The 24,753-nt window shown below is 37.8% G+C and overlaps 1 protein-coding gene across 3 annotated transcripts in view; it reads right to left on the minus strand.

The window, feature by feature from the left end:
• Window positions 1-24,753, minus strand: part of LRRK2 (leucine rich repeat kinase 2) — a 214,333-nt gene that overhangs the window by 64,210 nt on the left and 125,370 nt on the right. For all 3 annotated transcript variants that reach the window (XR_011255928.1, XM_069584612.1, XM_069584613.1), the window contains exons 34-40: window positions 16,042-16,229; window positions 15,021-15,175; window positions 13,819-13,965; window positions 13,491-13,682; window positions 12,688-12,834; window positions 9,346-9,446; window positions 6,401-6,591 (exon numbers count right to left, since the gene is read on the minus strand). Coding sequence is in view for 2 of the 3 variants with exons in the window: in XM_069584612.1 (XP_069440713.1) it covers window positions 6,401-6,591; window positions 9,346-9,446; window positions 12,688-12,834; window positions 13,491-13,682; window positions 13,819-13,965; window positions 15,021-15,175; window positions 16,042-16,229 (1,121 nt within the window). In the remaining variant the exon portion in view is untranslated. The remainder of the gene's footprint in view (window positions 1-6,400; window positions 6,592-9,345; window positions 9,447-12,687; window positions 12,835-13,490; window positions 13,683-13,818; window positions 13,966-15,020; window positions 15,176-16,041; window positions 16,230-24,753) is intronic.

The raw sequence follows: 24,753 nt of genomic DNA on the forward strand, positions 1-24,753 counted from the left end.
GTGAGCAAATTCTAAAGGAATATGAGTTTTCTAGGTGGACGATTTTTTTTGACAAGACAGGAATGACAAATGCAAGAATAGACACGGACGCCAATGAGAAGTCAAGTTCTTCAGCATGGTTGGAATGTGGGCAATGGAATGAAAGGAGTCTGGAGAGGCAGGCAAGAGGCATACATAAAGAGTTCTGAGGCTATGACAGGAATTTAGATGTTTTCTCCAGATAACTTGAAATGCTAAGGAGTTCCAAGAATACTTAAATTTTTATTTTGGAATGATATGATATCAGAAATATTCTGATAATTACCTATAAATATCAGACCAAGACAGCAGTAGTGGCATAAAAATAAATTAATCAAGGTTAAAAATAACCTACTGGACAAAGGAGTACTTACTTTTGGGGGGGAGGGAGTAGTCTAGATGTGATTACAAAGACCTTTGTTGACAAATGGGATACAAAATAAAAAACAGATTCATGGTGAAACAAGAGAAAATAAATTCAATTTTGAAAATATTTAAACACAAACTTATAGGAAATATAGGTTACTATATCTTCAAAGGTTTAGTTCAATTCAGTTCAGTTGGTCAGTTATGTCCCACTCTTTGCGAGCCCATGGACAGTCCCAGTGTATCACCAACTCCCAGAGTTTACTCATGTAAACTCATGTCCATTGAGTCGGTGATGCCATCCAACCATCTCATCCTCTGTCATCCCCTTCTCCTCTCTCCTTTAATCTTTCCCAGCAGCGGGGTCTTTTCAAATGAGTCAGCTCTTCACATAAGGTGGCCAAAGAATTGGAGTTTCAGCTTCAACATCAGTCCTTCCAATGAATATTCAGGACCAATTTCCTTTAGGATGGACTGGTTGGATCTTCTTGCAGTCCAAGGGACTCTCAAGAGTCTTCTCCAACACCACAGTTCAAAAGCATCAATTCTTCAGCGCTCAGCTTTCTTTATAGTTCAACTCTCAAATTCATACATGACTACTGGAAAAACCATAGCCTTAACTAAACAGACTTTTGTTGGAAAAGCAATGTCTCTGCTTTTTAATATGCTGTCTAGGTTTGTCATAAGGCAAAAAGATAGGACACTGAAAGATGAACTCCCCAGGTCAGTAAATGCCCAATATGCTACTGGAGATTAGTGGAAAAACAACACTGGATGGAATGAAGAGATGGAGCCAAAGCAAAAACACCACCCAGTTGTGGATGTGACTGGTGCTGGAAGTAAAGTCTGATGCAGTAAAGAGCAATATTTCATAGGAACCTGGAATGTTAGGTCCATGAATCAAGGCAAATTGGAAGTGGTCAAACAGGAGATGGCATGAGTGACCATCAACATTTTAGGAATCAGCAAACTAAAATGGACTGGAATGGGTGAATTTAACTCAGATGACCATTATATCTGCTACTGTGGGCAAGAATCCTTTAGAAGAAATGAGTCCAAAATGCAGTACTTGGATGAAATCTCAAAAATGACAGAATGATCTCCATTTCCAAGGCAAACCATTCAATATCATGGTAATCCAAGTCTATGCCCTGACCAGTAAGGCTAAAGAAGCTGAAGTTGAATGGTTCTATGAAGACCTACAAGACCTTCTAGAACTAACACCCAAAAAAGATGTCCCTTTCATTATAGGGGACTGGAATGCAAAAGTAGAAGTCAAGAAATACCTGGGGTAACAGGCAAATTTGACCTTGGAGTACAGAATGAAGCAGGGCAAAGCCTAGTAGAGTTTTGCCAAGAGAATGCACTGGTCATAGCAAACACCCTCTTCCAATGACACAAGAGAAGACTCTACACATTATCACCAGATGGTCCACATTGAAATCAGATTGATTATATTTGCAGCCAAAGATGGAGAAGCTCTATACAGTCAGCAAAAACAAGACCAGAAGCTGACTGTGGTTCAAATCATGAACTCCTTATTGCCAAATTTAGACTTAAATTGAAGAAAGTAGGGAAAACCACTAGACCATTCAGGTATGACCTAAATCAAATCCCTAACGATTATACAGTGGAAGTGAGAAATAGATTTATGGGACTAGATCGCACAGACAGAGTGCCTGATGAACTACTGATGGAGGTTCGTGACATTGTACAGGAGGCAGTGGATCAAGACCGTCCCCAAGAAGAAGAAATGCAAAAAAGCAAAATGGCCGTCTGAGGAGACCTTACAAATAACTGTGAAAAGAAGAGAAGCAAAAAGCAAAGGAGAAAAGGAAAGATAAATCCATTTGAATGCAGAGTTCCAAAGAATAGAAAGGAGAGATAAGAAAGCCTTCCTCAGTGATTAGTGCAAAGAAATAGAGGAAAACAATAGAATGGGAAAGACTAAAGATCTCTTCAAGAAAATTAGAGATACCAAGGGAATATTTCATGCAAAGACAGGCTCAATAAAGGACAGAAATGGTATGGACCTAACAGAAGCAGAAGATATTAAGAAGAGGTGGCAAGAATACACAGAAGAACTGTACCAAAAAGATCTTCATGACCCAGATAATCATGATGGCATGATCACTCATCTAGAACCAGACATCCTGGAATGTGAAGTCAAGTGGGCCTTAGGAAGCATCACTATGAACAAAGCTAGTGAAGGTTATGGAATTCCAGTTGAGCTATTTCAAATCCTAAAAGATGATGCTGTGAAAGTGCTGCACTCAGTATCTTCAAAGGTAGTTGAGGATTATAATAAAAAGCTCAAAGCAGCAGACAATTTAGAGATACAAGTTAATAGCTGAATGTAGAATATATAAAAGATATGCACAAGAGAGAATATATAACATGAAGAAAGTTCTTGGATGTCACTCTAAACAGCTCCATCATTTAAGGGGCTGCAAAATTATGTGACTTTATTGCCTCTTTCTATCTCTGTAGTTATGACTCTATGCTAAAATATATTTGGGAAGACAAACTCTAATGCTGAGTTTTTTAAATACACTTAGTGCTAGTAGAAGATTGCTAGCTATTAAAATCTATTAGCCTTTTATGGTACAGAACCCAGAAGGTACCTTGGCATTATGCTGAAAACAAATCAGGCAAATGATAGGAAAATATGCTGAGATCATTTACTTTATCAGAAACTGCTGGACTCGTTATTTTAAGTAAGGTCTCTAAGAACCAGAGATCAAACTGCCAACATCCGCTGGCTCATCGAAAAAGCAAGAGTTTCAGAAAATCGTCTACTTTTGCTTTATTGACTACGCCAAAGCCTTTGACTGTGTGGATCACAACAAACTAGAAAATTCTTCAAGAGATGGGAATGCCAGACAACCTAACTTGCCTCCTGAGAAATCTGTATGCAGGTCAAGAAGCAACATTTAGAACTGGACATGGGACAACAGACTGGTTCCAAATAGGAAAAGAAGTACGTCAAGCCTGTATATTGTCACCATGCTTATTTAACTTCTATGCAGAGTACATCATGAGAAATGAATCATGCTGGATGAAGCACAAGCTGGAATCATAATGATGGAAGAAATATCAACAACCTCAGATATGCAGATGATACCACACTTATGGCAGAAAGCGAAGAACTAAACAGCCTCTTGATGAAAGTGAAAGAGTAGAGTGAAAAAGTTGGCTTAAAACTCAACATTCAGAAAACTAAAATCATAGCATCCAGCCCCATCGCTTCATGGCAAATAGAAGGGGAAACAATGGAAAAGGTGAGCAACTTTATTTCTTTTGGGCTCCAAAATCACTGCAGACGGTGACTGCAGCCATGAAATTAAAAGATGCTTGCTCCTTGGAAGAAAAGCTATGACCAACCTAATCAGCATATAAAAAGCAGAGACATTAGTTTGCTAACAAAGGTCCATCTAGTCAAAGCTATGGTTTTTCCAGTAGTCATGTATGGTTGTGAGAGTTGGACTATTTAACCAAGCTGAGCAGTGAAGAATTGATACTTTTGAACTGTGGTATTGCAGAAGACCTTAAGAGTTCCTTGGACTGCAAGAGATCCAACTAGTCAATAAAAGAAATTGGTCCTGAATATTTATTGGAAGGACTGCTGCTGAAGCTGAAACTCCAATACTTTAGCCACCTGATGCAAAGAACCAACTTATTGGAAAAGATCTTGATGCTGGGAAAGATTGAAGGCAGGAGGAGAAGGGGACAACACAGGATGAGATGGTTGGATGGCATCAACAATGTGATGGGATGAGTTTGAGGGCTCAGGGAGTTGGTGATGGAAAGGGAAGCCTGGTGTGCTGCAGTCCATGAGGTCGCAAAGAGTCAGACAAGACTGAGCGACTGAACTGAGCTGAAGAACCAGAAAGTTATATAAAAGATGAGATCTTTCAAACAGTGATGAATTTTTTTAAAAAATCAATTATTCATTTCACAAATAAGTACTTTGGGAATCATGTAGATGATTTAGGAAAAAAACAGGACCTGGAGTAAGTTAAATTAAGGAAAATGACCAATACAAATTTTGAAATAGATAAGACATGGTTGCACTTTTCCTAGATTAATTTAGTACAAGGTTCTCCCTGTTGTTCAAAAGTAGATACAGTAACCCAGATCAAAATGTGCTTTTATGTTTGGAGGGCTTCCCTAGTGGCTCAAAGGGTAAAGAAACTGCCTGCAATGCGGGAGACCAGGGTTTAATCCTCAGGTTGGGAAAATCTCCTGGAGAAGGAAATGGCAAACCACTTCAGAATTTCTGCCTGGAGAATCCAAAGGACAGAGTAGCCTGTCGAGTCACAGTCCATGGGGTTGCAAGGAGTCAGACACAACTGAGCTACAAACACATTTTTGGTAGCTCTAACAGTAAAGAATTTTCCTGCAGTGTGGGAGACCCAGGTTTGACCACTGGGTTGGGAAGATAAAGGGATGGCTAGTCACTCCAGTATTCTTGCTTGGAGAACTCCATGGACAGAGGAGTCCGGCAGGCTACAGTCCATGGGGTCACAAAGAGTAGGACACAACTGAGTGACTTTCACTTATCTTATAATAATCTGTTTTTCAACAGCTTATGGACTTTTTCAGGAAAGGAAATCTACTTATTTTATTCTCCTATTATATTCCTTATACAGTATTAATAGTTAAATCCCATATATCAGCAGTTTAATTTATTTGTGAGAAATGTTTGTTTTCCTTACCATCCATTCCATTTAAGTTTTCTGGATACTGCTCAAAAGGAACAGACACTATTTAAGAAGTGAAGGAAGAGAAGGAAATTTGCATCCACTTTGAGGCTACTACACTCCAGGCAGTCTTCCTTCCTTCCTCTTTCCTCCCTCTCTCCTCAATGCCAACACGTATATTGAGGATATGGTATTCTTGGAGCTACAGTGCAAATGTGAACAAACTGAAAAGTCCTTATGTCATGACACGTAGATTGTGGTGGCAAACATAGACAATAAACAAACTTTTTAAAGGAAAATATAAAGAATACTAGGCAGTGATGATTGCTACAGGTGCCCGAGAGACATGAGGTAGTCAGGGACTTCCATTCTGAGGAATCTGAGTGAAATAAGTGAGTCAAGAGGCTTTCCGCAGGTTAGACATTTCCGGCTGAGAGAAGAGACGGTACAGAGCCCCTGGTATATTCCAGAAACCTCAGGAAGGGTGTGGCTAAGCACGGTGACCAGACATTGTGGTGGGAGAGGTTTGATAACAGAAGAAAGATGTGATCCAGCTTCCATATTAGAACAATCACTCTGGCAGCCATGAGGAGGATGACTCCAGGCTGACTGGAGTTGGGAAGGCGTGGAAAAGGGGGGGATCAAGACTTTAATTTGGGATGTCTTCAATTATTACAGACATACTCAGGACACTATACATTAAGTATTAGACACAGTGTAGAGACTGCAAAAAAACAGAGAATTAGAGAAATAAAATCAAAGGAAAGTAAGTACATTAAGCAGTGATTTATTCCAGTCTCTATCTCCAAAGGCCATGGCCTTTTCTCTCTGCTATGCTGCCTCTCCAAGGCTCTGTCTGGGTACCATCCAGCTGCAGGGCTGGTGTACCTCGGAGATACACTGTGGTCTTTCAGGACAACCTGACTTAAATAACTCCTTTCAGAAATCCGACCTCATCTCTCCTCATCAGAATTATCCATGATAACTGAAACTTTCCTTGATACTTTGAAGCCTCACCCACATGTTTTTAGGGGAGGGAGGTCAGTGCATGGTTAAGATCATGGGTTCTGGAGCAAGACTTCTGGGTTCAGACTGTACTTCTGTTAGCTATGAGGTGCGTGTGCTTTTCTTACTCTTATTTTATGAAACTACAAAATCTGAACAGGGAAATGGTAGTTTTACACTCAAATAGTTTGTGAAATATTACCAGGACACATTGTTACAGGGAAGCGCCGTCCTCAAAGTCTGAGAGCAAAGTTTGGGCTCATATTCATTATGCACTGAATAGAAAACAGCATGACCTAATCAATTACCTCAAGCCATCGGCCACATGTAGCACAATTCTGTGCTGCAGTGTTCTGGTAAGACTGGTTTTGTCTTGCTGAAGCAGGCGGTCCAGGGAACCCTTGGAGGCTAATTCCATCACCAACATTCGAGGACGAATCCCAGCTGCCAGCAAAGATATTAAGCTGGGATGGTGGAGGTGGCAGAGCACCACCAGCTCCTACAAAGTCAAAAATCATTTAAGAGTAAATAGACCATCAGTTCTTACGCAAATGCCTCCTTCCATAAGTCCATCAGCACTTGGAGAACAGTTTTCCCTGAGTGACTGGATTACAGCAAACTTTCCATTTCTTCTTTGAGCTTATTTATATTTTCCATGTGTTCAGAATTAAACCAGTGGTTTTGCAACTACACTGTGAATTAAACATTTAAGTTCTCCTTTTCTGTTTGCTTTGCTTTATCAGAACATTTAATGCTGGGACAATACATACACAGTGGCAACATTAATAGTTCATGTCAGTCTTACCTACTGAATCTTCCTTAGCCACAGATTCCTGAGCAGCCACTACTGATCAACTGCACTTGGTGTCTGAGGAACAGCCTGCCTATTGTCTCTGGTTTGATGACTAGAAAGGTTTATGGAGAAGAGTATCTAAGTCTACAGAAATATGTGACATTGCCCCCCACCTAAAAACTCTCTACTGACTTCCTGTTACTTTTAGATTGAGATCCCATGCACTTACACAGCCTTCATGACCTGACCTGATCGCTCAAACCTCATCTCCTTTCTCTCTCCTCCTTGTTCACCATCTTCCCGTAACACCTGTGTTATTAAATCCCCAAAAGCCCAATCCCAGCATACACCCGGCTTCTTCCTTCCAGCCACAGGGTATTTGCCCTTGATGATCCCTCTGCCTAGAAATCTCTTCAACCTTCACATAGCTAAAGTTTTCTTGCCATTCAGACCTTAGCTTAAAACTCTTACTTCTTCAGAGTGATTGGCCCTGGTAATCCCCAGGTGCAACAATCTCTCTCTAATCCAAGAAGTTAGCTGGAACAGAGAGGTCTTTATCCTGATTCTAGGTCATATCACGTGAGACTTTATAATCTCTTTCATGATATGGTTGTTTTTGAATTCTATACACATATTATTCTGTATATTTCACTCTACTCTGAAACTATATTTACTTGAAATTTATAGCTTCTGTGGTATTAAATTAATTCATCTTTTAAACTATGATTTCATCAGCAGCCCTGCTTCTTAATAACTGGCTTCAAAGATGGGGAGTATCAGTACCAACTGCATTTATCAGGAAACTGAAGTATGAAGAATTCTGCAAGCTGAAGAATAAAGGCTCAGTGCCCTAAGAGGAGATTTTTAAGAACACAGGCTTCAAACTGCAATCATACTTTCAGAGTAGATAAAAATCTTTTTTTTTCCATGTCTGATTAGCTCAGTTGACTAAAATTGATGAGAACAAGTCAATTTAGCTCTGTTTTCTTTCATAGGCACAGACAGAAGCCTAATCCAAATTTCCTATTCTAGAGAAACAGCTCACTGATTGCAGACAGCAAGGAGCAAAAGACTGTAACAGATCAGCCCTGATTCATAACCACAGGTAGAATGACCCTCAAAACGTAGCACTGAACACTGAAGCGTTTTTCTTTTTTTTTTTAAGAAACACATTACATATACCCTTTCTATTTCTATTATTTCCTTGGTTCATCTAGCTGCCTATACACTAATCAGTCCAAAATGCTTTTCTAGTGTTCTGATTTCCAACAAGGTTTCCTGAGCACATTACATAAAATTTGAAACATGTTGAAGACTAATGATCAAGACTGAAAAGTCAATTTATATAACAAACTGCCTACAGACAGAAAAGAGATTGTGCCCAGATTTGGTTCACTGACTTACAAAATAATATATACAAAATGTTTATTAGTTTATTCCTAGAGCTACTGTGTAACCTTTGGTACTAATAATTAAAATTACTCCAGGACATTTTACACAGACATGAAATTTTTTCATTATTCAGAGTAACTAATTTTGCAACTGTACTTTTTGTTTACATTAGTTATTTAGATTCAGACATGGGCACAATTTTTTTTAATAAATCAAGAAAAATAAGAATGAATAGACTGAAAAATACAGTTGAGTTCTGGTGTAAGAATGCAGAATCCACACTGGATTTTATCTGTCTTCACTGTGTCTCTCTCACTCATCCCTACTGCTAGGAAAGACTCAGAAAAAAAGCAATAAATCCCCACCAGTATTCAAAACAAGAAAGGGCAATGGAGTGACTACTCTTGGTTATGCATTCAAACAACTTTCATTCTTCCTAAGAGTATCCTGGACTTTTGCTGTGGTACCCAACCCTCACGTAAACAGCTGATGAACTTTAAGGGGAACTGATTCCAATCAGTTTAAGGGGAACTGATTCCAATCAGTCCATGGGGTCGCAAAGAGTCAGACATGACTAGTGACTGAACTGAACTGACTGCAAGCCCAGCTTCAGGGAAAAAGGGGAATATTTTTAAAAATACCCTGCTCATTACCACAGAGATTGGTTCAACAACATAGGCCTATGCCAGTCAGCAACAGCACTGCCATGAATATCGGTACTTGCTGAAAAAAGAACATGTGACTTAACTGAGTCCAGGAGAAGTTTTCAAATGGACTACTGTTATATGGATTTTGGTTCCTTTGAATTGCAAAAATGCAAAAGAGGTGCCCTCTTTTCTTTTGGACTTGTGAAGCCTGGAACAAGAATTCTCAGAATACTGTCTTTTGTTTGTTTTTCAACAAGAGAAACAAAATAAACCTATTTCACTCCATAAGGAAAGGACAAAAGTGGGATTTTATAACGAAACTCAACTTTGAAAACAGGGTCAATACAAGCATGTGCCAAACAAGGGTTCCAGAAGATTAACGATGTATTATTTAATGTAATAATATTGTTGCATTTCTTACTTGTCTTAACAGCCTAAGTGATGTATGTTTATTAAAAATCTTCACAGCCACTTCTTCTCCTTGGTAGGCTGCTCGATAAACAGATCCAAAACTGCCATCACCTTTCAAAAAGAAAGTACAAAGCACTTGGGTTAATCTGTGCAAGCAGAAAAACTCAACAAATTGTATCTTTTGTAATTATATTTGTTTTGAAGAGAAATCTGACCCACAAGTTTCAGTACATCAAGCCTTCTTTAATGCTTGCTCTTCCTTCTTCTACTCTAGGAACCAAGTTACAACTAAAGATTTTGTCTCTAGCCTTTCTGTCTTCCTTTTACAAACTTCCTACTCAATTACCTTATGTATTCCCTAACTTCATCTATCTCTGAATGCAGAGAATTTTCACATTTAAATCTATAGTCACAGCTACCACGTGAACTCTACCCTATATTTACAGCTCTGTGTTGGAGATAAGCACTGGCGTGCTCTTCTGAATCTCAACTGCATTCCATCAAAAGTCCCATTCATCATCTTTTCTCCAAAATAGTTTTCATCCTGTCTTTCATATATCTGACAAAAACAAAATAAAACTCTTTTTGTGGTCATTCTGGAGTCAAAAACAAAAAAATTATCTCATGCCTCATAAGATAACGTGCCTCATGACAGCCCCACAGCTGACCAGCTCTACTGTGCTGCCTCTCTAATGCCCAAGCCTCCCTTTCCATTTCCACTACAATTGCACCCTCTTGGTACCTTCATGCTTTCTGCCTACACGTGTGGGCCTCATGACTTCATTACCCCTAACTCATTCTCTCTCTCCTGAAAAATTAGCTCTGTAATTGCATTTTGATTATGTCATTCTCTTGCTCAAAAACAAATCATTCTACATTATCTACCAAATTAAATTCAAAATCAAGTTCATATTCATATTGCAGCCCCAAGTTCCCTTTGTGGTTCTCCTCCTGGCTCCACTTCTTTCTATTCTCACTGTCTAGACTCTGGGCCAGTAATTCTCCTCCTAGATTTGGCTTCACAGTGCATCTAAATAGCTTTTTGAACATAGGATAGTCTGAATCTATCCTCAAAGATTCTTACCTGAGCTTTTTGAACATAGGATAGTCTGAATCTATCCTCAAAGATTCTTACCTAATCAATCCTAGGAGGCACAGTTCATCAGGATTTTTTTTCTTTTAACTCTGCTGGTAACAGCATAAACCACCAGGGTTGAGAACAACCGATCTAGCAAGCTGGAATAGTTAACATTTCTTAAACATGCTTTCTATCTTCAGATCTCCATCTCCTTGTTATGCCGTAATTTACAGAGCTCTTGTTTCTCCCTTAGCTCAACCAGTACCTCTCTGACTGTAAAATGTTTTTAGAACAATGTATCTGGTTTGTTTAGGTCAGTGGTTCTCAATTAGGGTGATGATGCGCCTGACCTCTAACCACCACCCTTGACAGTGTTTGCAGATATTTTTGGTTGTCACATCTGGGATGGGGTGAGATATTATTACTGACCTCCAGTGGGTAGAGACCAGGATACTGCTAAATACCATGCAATGCGGAGGACACTCCCTCCAACAAAGAACTATCTAGTTCCGAATAGCAAAAGTGCAGAGGTTAAGAAGCTCTGATCTAGATTGCTTTTTGTAAATAAACATAGAACCTATGAATTTATTGGAAATGGGGTCAGAGTATAAGGAGTACCCATAAGCATTCTCCTATCTGTGTGAAGTGTGTGTGAAGTGAAAGGTCACTCAGTCATGTCCGACTCTTTGCGACCCCATGGACTGTAGCCCACCAGGCTCCTCTGTCCACGGAATTCTCCAGACAAGAATACCGGAGTGGGGAGCCATTCCTTTCTCCAAGGGATCCTCCCAACCCAGGGATCGAACTCAAGTCTCCTGCATTACAGGCAGATTCTTTACTGTCTGAGCCACCTATCTGCTAAATAAAAGCATATAAAACATAGGTGCTTTAGAAGGTAGTCAAAAGGTACAAACTTCCAGTTATAAGTTAAATAAGTACTAGGGATGTAATGTACAGTATGATTACTCTAGTTAACAGTGCTATAAAATACACATGGAAGTTGTTAAGAGAGTAAATCCTAAGAGTTCTCATCAGAACAAATTTTTTTTATTTTTATTTTTTTATATATTAATATATGCAAAGATAGATGCTAATAAAGTTATTGTGGTAATCATTTCACCATATATGTAAGTGAGGTTATTACACTGTACACCTTAAACTTATACAGTGCTATATGTCAATTACACCTCAATAAAACTGGGAAAAAACACAGGTGTTTCAAAAAATGAACTTTTTGAACACTTCTACATAACATTGCTCAAAATGTGTCCATTAACCCAACACACATCTTTTAGTGCAATAAGAGGTATATTTGGAAGAACGGTATGTGATGGCTTGAAAACTCTTTCAGAGAAAGAAAATAGTATGCCTGGTACTTGCCTGTATCTTTCAAATCACAAGTCAAGTTTGGTGTTGGTTAAGACCTAAGATTCAGTGTTGCTAATTCAGCATTTTGCATTAACCTTGTAGTAATAATATATTCACTTCTAGAGTTCTAAGGTATTTAAAATCATCCTAAATTTCCCAATCAATGTAAAAAATAAAGGTACAAGGAGTTTATTTACTCCTACATGTCATATCCTGAATTTTAGACTTGGTTTATTAATAATATTAATATTCTGGCATATATTTTAATCATCCTCTCTGTGAAAGTTTAATTAAAATTAAATGTAAATATTCATAACAGCAACAAATACTCCACAAAGTAAAGTCAGAATTGTCTTTAAATACTTTACATTAAATAAATTCAATACTCTTCTCAGGTCCCAAGGACTCTTGGGAATGTTTAGAACTTGAGTATATTACCAATCTAATACTTTTGAATTTTTAAACCCAAATTGGTTTTTGTGACTCTTTTAATGAAAATTTATGCTTGTTATATACAGTAACATAACTGCCACTATCACTACATAGAGGTGTTTCTCCTTTATTTATTCTTTTTGCAACTGGAAAATGGCTGAATTACTCCTCTGAAAATTTCCTAACTGCCTTCCCTATCACTGACAATCGAACAATTAAAACAAATGCAAGGATATGTTTCATAAATACCTGTGCTTCCACAGAGATGGAAACCTAGCATACAAATGTGTGCAAGCAAAGCAAATTCCAGATTTGTAACACGTTACTTTAAAATATATTATCCCAAAGGAAAAAATTACAAAAATATATGAAGATACTAAAAACTATGACAATGTAATTATATGTGAATATTTGCTAGATTATAAATAAAAACCATACCCTAATTTTTATTCTCAAACCAACAAAAACAGTTACCTAAGAGAAACTCTGGAGCTTGTTCAAATTCCAATTCATCATTATTCAACATAATATTTCTAGGTAGATCAGCCAAAATCAAATCAGGAGCAATCTGAGATATTGGAATTGTGAGTCTTGGTTGATCTGGATTTACTAGGAGGTCTCCTGAGAAGTACATAAAACATTTTTTTAAAAGATAAACCTTTAAGATTGTACATAAATTTGTCCTTTTGATTTACAGAAATAATCACATATTGTCTATGCGTTCCAATCACTCTTAGGTTCACTTTCCAATCTTATTTTTCTCTAGAAAATTTGAGAATGTTTTAAAAGTTGAGTTACTCTCTATTTGGAAGTTTAAAAACTCATTCCTAGGTTCACTCACTAGAAAGTAGAACTCAGAACTGCCTAGGCTATTGATATATGACTAGGAAATTATATATTCTTTACTTTCACAACATTCATGGAACACAGCATATGGCTGACATTACTAAGTTACATCCATGTATCATCTATTCTAATCTTCATAACAATTGTATGGCATAGTTTTGGTTAATAATCTCACTTCACAGATGACATATCATTGCCCAGTAGCCAGTATTCAAACTCTCACACCAACATTTTTTCTTAATCTAAAGTATAAGATCTTACTGGCAATAAATATATTTTTCTGAACTGTTAACTATAATTGAATATAGTATCCTCTAACTTATCCCTTGTAAATAAGAGCAATCAATTTTTACATTTATTTCAAAACTCACTTCGCAAATATTGAAAGAATCACTTAAAAGCATTTGTAAGTTGTGTCAACACATACATACCTTCTTCTGCTTTCTTCATCAAGTTGTCAAGCAATATTTTTTGATGCTCTTCACCATCATTAAAACTATATAATGCCCATTTCTTCAGCAGAGTTTCTCCTTCACCGCAAATATCAATCTCCAGTAATCCAGGAAACCACTCTTCCATGAGAGAATCAATGTGGTCCACAACTTGGCCCAAAAGAATACAGCCTATGTAATCCAAAGAAAACTTGATTAACATCCTAGCTGAACCTTATCCTGTCACAAACTGAAAAGAACTATAGAAACTTTTTAAAAGTTTAGATTTCTTTAGTGGTACAATTCCGTTTTGAATTAATTTCCTTACCTTTTCTACAAGAGGGAACTGTAATTTTTAAGAAACTCTCTGGGTGATGATCTAAAACTTCAGATCCTACCAAGCAGTAAGCTTCAGGAGACCAATTCAAGTAAATGCCTTGTCGCCAGTACATTCTATTTGGGCGAAGTGCTCGTTCTGAAAGAAATTTAAAAGAACCCAAATATAGCTGTTAATTATTTGTTGTTCCATAAACTGTAGGGGAAAAAAGAAATCACTGCACATATTACAAGTGACAGTAACAGAGATGTATTTGTTTTGAAGGAAAGTACTGGAATTGTTAATGATATGTTATCTGTTAAATATAATATTAAATATTTTGTCCTCAATTTTGAAATGAAACAAACAAATGCCCAGTAGATTACCTAAGACAGATTTCAGGTTGATGGTGTCAAGCAGTTTAACATATGTAATAGATGAAAAAGAGAATCATAAACAGGTTCCCATAATTTTTAAAAAGAGGTTGGTGGTAATGCTAAAATCAACACTTTGATGTGATGTAACTATCTGTATGTTGATTAACTGCAAGCAAGATAAGGTTTATTTCAGAATACAGTACCATCTCCATAAAGCTGCTTTTAAGCACAAAACAGAAAAATTATATTTTCCCCCTTGGAGCACTAATATCTCTCTTTCTTCCAGGAGGAAGATCTAGCATTGTCATTTATAATTATAGCAAGATAAAGTCTTTATTCTTTTTTGTAAACCTCTCAGGGACCATGCAGCAGAATAGAGCTATTGTAGTCCCCACAGAGAATGGTTAGGACCTGTTACTCTATTAAACAAAACTCCCTGACTGAGGGGGTGGTCATTTCTAGTTTTTAATTTCTCCACGCGTGCATGACTATTTGTGTGTACGTGCAGGGAGATAGGTGTTTTTACGCCAGTGACTCTGTAATTTCATCTTTTAAAACTGCTGCTTCTAGTCTGCTTTGGCTTGCAAAGCAAGATATTCATACACATTGTGAATGTGCCTAAAGTAAGTACACGTGGACTTTGAGGAATTTTATTCTTAACAAATTTCATGAATTTATCTATGTATATTTTTATATTGGCCATGCTGAGGTCTTTTGAGCTTATTTCCTGATTTTCAGCTGCATTACAAGCCAGTAAACTCTAGGAAAATGACATATTAATTTTAATATGCTTTCTAACTATCTTCTCCAAATATTAATTCTTCATTAAATACATACCTCTTCCTGAAAGCATGTAAGGTGAAATTTCAAGCAACCGATTGATTAATCTTGACCAAAAGCCCATTGGAAAATAAGGCATTTCATACAGTCGAATGATAATTTCAGAGTTCTCACAATGGGGAAGCTCTATTACAGGCCTGTGGTCAGACAAACTAAAGATAAAAGCACACTATCATTATATAGCTTCAGAAAATGCCCAACCATGCTGACCAGAGTGCTTTACTACTTGAAATCAATGAACTGATGATGATAAATATTCTAAGCAACTTTATTTTTTAGTAATGTTATTTTGCTACATACTCTTCCTACTTCAAAATTTAATGGTTAATCAATTCAAATCATGCTCAGATAAAGTGATGTATGAAAATTTTTCAGTAATCCTATTTACATTATAAATAAATTATTATAGTTATGTATAATAAGTAAAGGGATTACATAAAACTTTAAAATATGTATGTCCTAGAATCAAGTGTATATCTGTGTTTAGAATTAGTTACCATCCATCAATCATTGCAATTTGTACTTTTCAATGTCATTTACTTTATAACATTTCCCAGGTTTTATAAGGCAGTAAGAAAAATTTCTACAACACAGTGCTAGAATTTAGGACTCCTTGTGTTGGCCATATCCTCTGAAAATTCACAGTCATAAATTATTTAAAGACTCTGTTGAAAAATCACCATTTCTCCAGAATCTGCCTAATAACTCCTTCAATATCATATGAGGAACATACATACACACACAGCAACACAAACACACACACTCTAATCTCCACTATTAACCTTTCTTAAATAAACTGAGCATTGTCAAATCAAATAATAATTATATATATAAAATCATTTACATCTTTAAACTGTCAAATGTAGTCTTCACCAAAAGAAAATGCTATACTCCAGTACAAAGTTTACACAAGAAGGAAAAAATTAGTACATTCATCATAGACCAAAGTTACTTTCACAACTAAAAGAATATATGGTAAATTTCCATAGAGTAATTAAATTTTTAAGTTTTAGCTTACCTGCTTGGAACCAGTAAATATTCTTCTCCAATTGGCAAGGCAATCTGGAATTTTTCTAGGAGTTTAAAGTACTGTGCCATGTAGTTCTTTGGAAATCTCTTTTTCTTTGAAAGAAATTTTTCCACATCTCTGCGTGAAATAATTCCCTTAGGATGTTTTGGAAAGCCTTCCACTTTTACTGTCAAAATCTGAAAGGTTTAAACGTATACATAATCATAGAATTCATCTGCTGGAAAGTTCTGAATTTAAAGAATTTCCTTTGCTCAGTAAAAATGATCGAAACAATTCTAATGTTGTCAAGTACAACACAGAACCTAATTTCTCTACCTAGCAGCCACATAAACCTAGCATCTTTCACACACACACACTTACACACAGAAATTATTAAAATAAGTGAGTGAATCCAGATCAGAAACGATGGAGATCCTCTGATACCAATGAACCACAAGCCTTCCCCAGTTCAATTAATACATCAGTCCATTACCCCACATGCTTATTACAGTCTCATCAATAATATATTCCGGAGGAAATTATCTTCCAGACTGTTATCACCACAGATTTGCAACAGAAATGTTGCTACATTTATACAATCGGAGGTGGGTTTCCATTAGTGGAAAGAGAGGCAGCTTAGTAAGTTAAGTGATTTTCAAACAAGTAATCACTGAATTTCAGTGGACTCCATGCAGTCTGAGTCATAGGTCAGGGATAAGGCTTGAGAATCTGTTTTTTTAACAAGAAACTCTGAAGATTCTAAAGTGGAGACCATAATTTGAGCATTGATCATCATCACAGCAATTAAAAACATGAGTTGAGAATTCAGGTTCAAATCAAAACTCTACTGCCAGTTGTATGATCTTGAATTTAATTTCTTTACCCACAGTTTCCTTCTTTGTAAAATGAGAAATAAAATTAACTGTCTCTTAGACTGCCATGAGAACAAAATAAGATAACATACATAAAACACATAATATACATATCATTATTTTTAGCAAAGGAAGCCCTCACATTTTACCAATCCTATTTACATATTCATATTTATTTTACTTGGATAAACTAATTTTAAAAAGAGATTTGTGCTTAATTTTATTTAGTAGATCTATAATATTTAAGGGATTCTTAAATAGAAACAAGGGGAAGGAAATGGCAACCCACTCCAGTACTCTTGCCAGGAAATTCCCATGGATGGAGGAGCCTGGTAGGCGGCAGTCCATGGGGTCGCTGACGGTCGGACACAACTGAGTGACTTCACTTTCACTTTTCACTTTCATGCATTGGAGAAGGAAATGGCAACCCACTCCAGTGTTCTTGCCTGGAGAATTCCAGGGATGGGGGAGCCTGGTGGGCTGCCGTCTATGGGGTTGCACAGAATCGGACATGACTGAAGCACTTAGCAGCAGCAGCAGCAGCAGCTGCAGTTTGGCCTCAGGCTAAACTACAGGGCGGGAACACAGCCCCACCCTTCAGTAGAAAATTGTTTTAAAGATTTACTGAGCTTGGCATTGCCCAACAAAAGAAGACCCAGTTTTCCCCACAGCCAGTCCCTCCCATCAGGAAGGCTGCACAAGCTTCTTAATCCTCATCCATCAGGGGGCAGACAGAATGAAAACCACAATCACAGGAAACTAACCAAAGTAATCACCTGGGCCACAACCTTGCCCAATTCAATGAAACAATGAGCCATGCCATGTAGGGAGACCCAAGACAGAAGGGTCATGGTGGAGAGTTCTGACAAAATATTCACTGGAAAAGAGAATGGCGAACCACTTCACCATTCTTGCCTTGAGAATCCCATTAACAGCATGAAAAGGTAAAAAGATATGACACTGACTGTGAATATTCCAGGTAGGTAGGTGTCCAATATGCTACTGGAAAAGAGCAGAGAAAGTTCCAGAAGGAATGAAGAGTCTGAGCCAAATCAGAAACAACGCTCCATTATGAATCAGTCTGGTGGTAAAAGTAAAGCCCGATGCTATAAAGAACAATATCTCACAGGAACCTGGAATGTTAGGTCCATGAATCAATGTAAATTGGATGTGGTCAAACAAGAGATGGCAAGAGTGAACATCAACATCTTAAGAATCAGTGAACTGAAATGGACTGGAATGGGTGAATTTAATTCAGATGGTCATTATATCTACTACTGTGGGCAAGAATCCTTTAGAAGAAATGGAGTAACCCTCATAGTAACAAAAGAGTCCAAAATGCAGTACTTCGGTACAATCTCAAAAACAGAATGATCTTTGTTTGTTTCCAAGTCAACTTATTCAATATCACAGTAATTCAAGTCTATGCCCTAACCACTAATGCAAAAGAAGCTTAAATTGAATGGTTCTGTGAAGACATTTCAAGACCTTCTAGAACTAACACCAAAAGAAGATATCCTTTTCATTATTGGAGACTGGAATGCAAAAGTAGGAAGTCAAGAAACACCTGGAGTAACAGGCAAATTTGGTCTTGGAGTACAAAATGAAGCAGGGCAAAAGCTAACAGAGTTTTGCCAAGAGAACTCACTGATCAGAGCAAACACTCTCTTCCAACAACATAAGAGATGACTCTACACATGGACAACACCAGATGGTCAATAATGAAATCAGATTGATTATATTCTTTGCAGCTGAAGATGGAGAAGTGCCATACAGTCAGCAAAAACAAGACCTGGAGCTAACTGTAGCTCAGATCATGAACTCCTAATGGCAAAATTCAGACTTAAATTGAAGAAAGTAGGAGAAACCATTAAGCCATTCAGGTATGACCTAAATCAAATCCCTTATGATTATACAATGGAAGTGACAGGCAGATTCAAGGGATTAGATCTGATAGAGTGCCTGAAGAACTATGGACTGAGGTTTGTAACATTGTAGAAGGCAGTGATGAAAACCATCCCCAAGAAAAAGAAATGCAAAATGGCAAAATGGTTATCTGTGGAGGAATTACAAATAGCTTAGAAAAGAAAAGAAGCAAAAGGAGAAAAGGAAAGATATACCTATCTCTTCAAGAAAATTAGAGATACCAAAGGAACATTTCATGTAAAGATGGGCTCAATAAAGGACAGAAATGGTCTGGACCTAACAGAAGCAGAAGATATTAAGAAGAGGTGGCAAGAATACAAGGAAGAACTGTACAAAAAAGATCTTCACGACCCAGATAATCATGATGATGTGATCACTAATCTAGAGCCAGACATCTTGGAATGTGAAGTCAAGTGGGCCTTAGAAAGCATCACTACAAACAAAGCTAGTGGGGGTGATGGAATTCCATTTGAGCTGTTTCAAATCCTGAAAGATGATGCTGTGAAAGTGCTGCACTCAATATGCCAGCAAGTTTGGAAAACTCAGCAGTGGCCACAGGACTGGAAAAGGTCAGTTTTCATTCCAATCCCAAAGAAAGGCAATGCAAAAGAATGCTCGAACTACCACCCAATTACATTCATCTCACATGCTAGTAAAGTCATGCTCAAAACTCTTCAAGCCAGACTTCAGCAATCCGTGAACCGTGAACTCCCTGATGTTCAAGCTGGTTTTAGAAAATGCAGAGGAACCAGAGATCAAATTGCCAACAACTGCTGGATCATGGAAAAGGCAAGAGAGTTCCAGAAAAACATCTATTTCTGCTTTATTGACTATGCCAAAGCCTTTGACTGTGTGGATCACAATCAACTGTGGAAAATTCTGAAAGAGATGGGAATACCAGACCACCTAACCTGCCTCTTGAGAAACCTGTATGCAGCTCGGGAAGCAACAGTTCGATCTGAACATGGAACAACAGACTGGTTCCAAATAGGAAAAGGAGTACATCAAGGCTGTATATTGTCACCCTGCTTATTTAACTTCTATGCACAGTACATCATGAGAAACCCTGGACTAGAAGAAACACAAGCTGAATCAAGATTGCTGGGAGAAATATCAATCACCTCAGATATGCAGATGACACCACCCTTACGGCAGAAAGTGAAGAGGAACTAAAAAGCCTCTTGATGAAAATGAAAGAGGAGAGTGAAAAAGTTGGCTTAAAGCTCAACATTCAGAAAACGAAGATCATGGCATCTGGTCCCATCACTTCATGGGAAATAGATGGGGAAACAGTAGAAACAGTGTCAGACTTTATTTTTTGGGGCTCCAAAATCACTGCAGATGGTGACTGCAGCCATGAAATTAAAACACACTTACTCCTTGGAAGAAAAGTTATGACCAACCTAGATAGTATATTCAAAAGCAGAGACATTACTTTGCCGACTTAGGTCCATCTAGTCAAGGCTATGGTTTTTCCTGTGGTCATGTATGGATGTGAGAGTTGGACTGTGAAGAAGGCTGAGTGCCGAAGAATTGATGCTTTTGAACTGTGGGCTTGGAGAAGACTCTTGAGGGTCCCTTGGACTGCAAGGAGATCCAACCAGTCCATTCTGAAGGAGATCAGCCCTGGGATTCCTTTGGAAGGAATGATGCTAAAGCTGAAGCTCCAGTACTTTGGCCACCTCATGCGAAGAGTTGACTCATTGGAAAAGACTCTGATGCTGGGAGAGATTGGGGGTAGGAGGAGAAGGGGATGACCCAGGATGAGATGGCTGGATGGCATCACAAACTCGATGGACATGGGTCTGGGTGAACTCCGGGAGATGGTGATGGACAGGGAGGCCTGGCGTGCTATGACTCATGGGTCGCAAAGAGTCGGACACGACTGAGCGATTGAACTGAACTGAACTGAATACCTATTTGAATTCAGAGTTTCAAAAGATAGCAAGAAGAGATGAGAAAGTCTTCCTAAGTGATCAATGCAAAGGAATAGAAAAAAACAATAGAATGGGAACAACTAGATCTCTTCAAGAAAAATAGAGATACCAAGGGAACATTTCATACAAAGATGGGCACAATAAAGGACAGAAATGGTATGGACCAAACAGAAGCAGAAGTTAAGAAAAAAGTCAATAGAATCCACAGAAGAACTAAACAAAAAAGATCTTAATGACCCAGATAACCACAATGGTGTGATCACTCATCTAGAGCCAGACATCCTGGAGTGCAAAGTTAAGTGGGCCTTAGGAAGGACCAACATAAAGAAAGCTAGTGCAGGTGACAGAATTCCAGCTGAGCTATTTCAAATCCTAAAAGATGATGCTGTGAAAGTGCTGCACTCAGTATGCCAGCCAATTTGGAAAAATCAGCAATGGCCACAGGATTAGAAAAATTGTTTTCATTGCAATCCCAAAGAAAGGCAATGCCAAAGAATGGTCTAACTACCGCACAATTATATTCATTTCACACACGAGCAAAGCAATGCTTAAAATTGTTCAAGCTAGGCTTCAATAGCATGTATACCGAAATCTTCCAGATGTTCAAGCTGAATTTAGAAAAGGCAGAGGAACCAGAGATCAAATGGCCAACATCCCTTGGATTATAGAAAAAGCAAGAAAATTCCAGAAGAACATCTACTTTTGTTTCACTGACTATGCTAAAGTCTTTTAGACAAAGGACAAGGCTGTGTGGATCACAACAAACTGTGAAAAATTCTTCAAGAGATGGGCATACTGGACCACCTTACCTGCCTCCTGAGAAACCTGTATGCAGGTAAGAAGCAACAATTAGAATGGGGCATGGAACAACCCACTGGTTCCAAATTAGGAAAGGAGTACATCAAGGCTGTATATTGTCACCCTGCTTATTTAACTTATATGCAGAGTACATCATGCAAAATGCCAGGTTGGATAAAGCACAAGCTGGTATCAAGATTGCCAGGAGAAATATCCATATCCTCAGAAATGCAGATAACAGCACCATTATGGCAGAAAGTGAAGAAGAATAAGAGCCTCTTGATGAAGTTGAAAGGAGAGAGTGAAAAAGGTGGCTTAAAACTCAACATTCAAAAAACTAAGATCATGTCACCCATTCCCATTACATCATGGCAAACAGATGGGGAAACAATGGAAACAGTGACAGACTTTATATTCTTGGACTCCAAAATCACTGCAGATGGTGACTGCAGCCATAAAATTAAAAGAGAGTTGCTCCTTTGAAGAAAGCTAAGATAAACCTAGATGGCATATTAAAAAGCAGACATCACTTTGCCAACAGAGGTTCTAGACGTCTAGTCAAAGCTATGGTTTTTCCAGTAGTCATGTATGGATGTGAGAGTTGAAATATTTAAGAAAGCTGTGTGCCGAAGAACTGATGCTTTTGAACTGTGGTATTGGAGAAGACTCTTGAGAGTCCCTTGGACTGCAAAGAGATCAAACCAGTCAATCCTACAGGAAATCAATCCTGAATGTTCATTGGAAGGATTAATGCTGAAGGTGAAGCTCAAATAGTTTGGCCACCTGATACAAAGAGAAACTCATTAGAAAAGACCCTGATGCTGGGAAGGATTGAAGGAGGAAGGAGAAGGGGACAACAGAGGACAAAATGGTTGGTGGCATCACTGACTCAAAGGACACGAGTTTGAGCAAGCTCCAGATGCTGAAAGACAGGGAAGCCTGACATGCTGCAGTCCATGGGGTCAGAAAGAGTTGGGCATGACTGAATAACTGAACAACAACAGAGTCACTAAGACCTTGTCTGACAACTCACTCTCCATCCCCAACCACACTTGAAGCTTTCTTTGTAGCAATCTGTACCACCAAACACATTAAGTATTCTTGCTTTGGTTGTTTCCTCCCATTTGAACATCAACTCCATGAATGTAGAAACCTTGTTTTCCCTACTGCTATATAGCCCCAGTACCAGAACAATATCTGGAACATCATTAGGTTCATAATAAATATTGCTGAATGTGTGAATTTTGGGAAAATAAAGTTTTGAGCATTTTATCATTGTGTTAGGCTCTCAGGCACTAGAGTCAAACCACTTAGTTTAAAATCCCAACTCTAATTCTCCCTGAATATGAATAATATTACATTTATCAGTATGTAATTTGATAAATTATTTAACCTCTCTATCAAGTTCTTCATCTTCAAGATGGGCACTCAAATAGTACCGTTTAAAGGAGCCATTCCAAGAATTAAATGAGATAATCTTTGAAAAGCATATAAGTAACCTCTCATATGTCTGCCATTATTACATACTTACTCTATTTTACTTAAGACAAACTGATTTTAAAATAGAAGTTTGTGCTTGATTTTTTTAGATCTATAGTGCACTACCACTATTTGGAAAAGATCCTGGTGCTGGGAAAGATTGAAAGCAAAAGGAGAAGTGGGTGGCAGAGGATGAGATGGTTAGACAGCATCACCAACTCAATGGATATGAATTTGAGCAAACTCTGTGAGACAGTGGAGGACAGAGAAGCCTGGTATGCTTCTCTGTCCATGTGATCTCAAAGGAGTCTAACACAACTTAGCTACAGAACAATAATCACTACTTATAGCAGATAGTTTCCAAAGATGGACACATTAATTTTTTTCTCTCCCTAAGTATGTAGGTTGCTTAATCTGTCAAGATATAAAATCCATACATTTTCCCTTAAATCTGACCAAGACCTGTGGTTGCTCTGGTTACCAGAACATGGCAGAGCTAACATTTTACCAGTTCTGTGCCTGGCCTTTAAGAGGTCTACATATGTATGCGGGGTCACATGGAGGAGAACCAACAAACCAAAACTGTGAATATAGCCTTCCTGGAATCTCCAGACCATCTTAATGAGGAAGTCAAGTGAATGACCCCTGCCAGTGCCATGTGGAGCAGACCCACTTGGCTGAAACCAATAAAGCCACAGAATAGTGAGAAACGATGAACTGTTGATGTTTTTCTCCAATGAACTGTTTACGTTTTTCTCCAAATTTACTTATGTACTCTAAGTTTGTGGGTATCCTGTTACATACCAAAAACTTAAACCTTTTCGTAAGTTTATCACCTTTAAAATACCTCCTATTATTCCTTTAGCTTGGCTATTTCTAAGGCTATCTTAGGCTCATATGCAAGCAAAGAGACTCTTCCAAATTCTTCATACATTTTATCAAGACTAAATCACCATGCAAGTTTTATAATAGGCAACACAATTGATCCAGTGAGTCCCTTTCATATTTCTTTTATCATATAGTTAGTTGAGTTTTGCAAACTTCTTTGTGTGTTGATGGAAACTTATTTAATAAGTTTAGTGACCTAAAAGCTCAGAACACAGAGAGGGTGGATGGGCTCATTAGAGCTTCTGCACCTTAAATTATTTCTGCCCTTGCCTTGATGACCCATGGAGGTGAATACTTCTGTTTATTTTTACTGACTTAGTGTCAGGCAAGTCATTCTCATTTTCACTTGATTACTTATAGCCTTCATTTTCTTTAAACCTTAGTAAAATAACATATTTCAGTATATCAGAATAAATAAAAATGATTTACATTAATAAGAAATTTAAATCACCGTTTACATTACTAAGAAATTTAAATCATTTTACTGACCCTTTAGATCCATCTTTCAAAATAACTTGAGCTGTTCAAATTCCTAACAATTTTCAATTAAATTAACATGCTTATAGTATAACTAACAGTATAAGTATGCTAATGAGAAGAATTTTCATGGAGTTTCCACTTAATTACTCCATAGCATCTTCAGGGATTTTATTTAGTCATGGTGGAAATTTGATTTTGTTAAGAGATAGTGATTTTGATGCAAACCAGTTCATTATTCTATTGAATATGATGTATCCACCCTAATATCCACATGTGTGCAACTTTAAATATTCCCAATTCATAAGGAAACACATGCACTTTTTGGTGCAACTTTAGCCTTT

This window comes from Ovis canadensis, chromosome 3, assembly GCF_042477335.2.
Source record: "Ovis canadensis isolate MfBH-ARS-UI-01 breed Bighorn chromosome 3, ARS-UI_OviCan_v2, whole genome shotgun sequence".
Taxonomy (NCBI): Eukaryota; Metazoa; Chordata; class Mammalia; order Artiodactyla; family Bovidae; genus Ovis; species Ovis canadensis.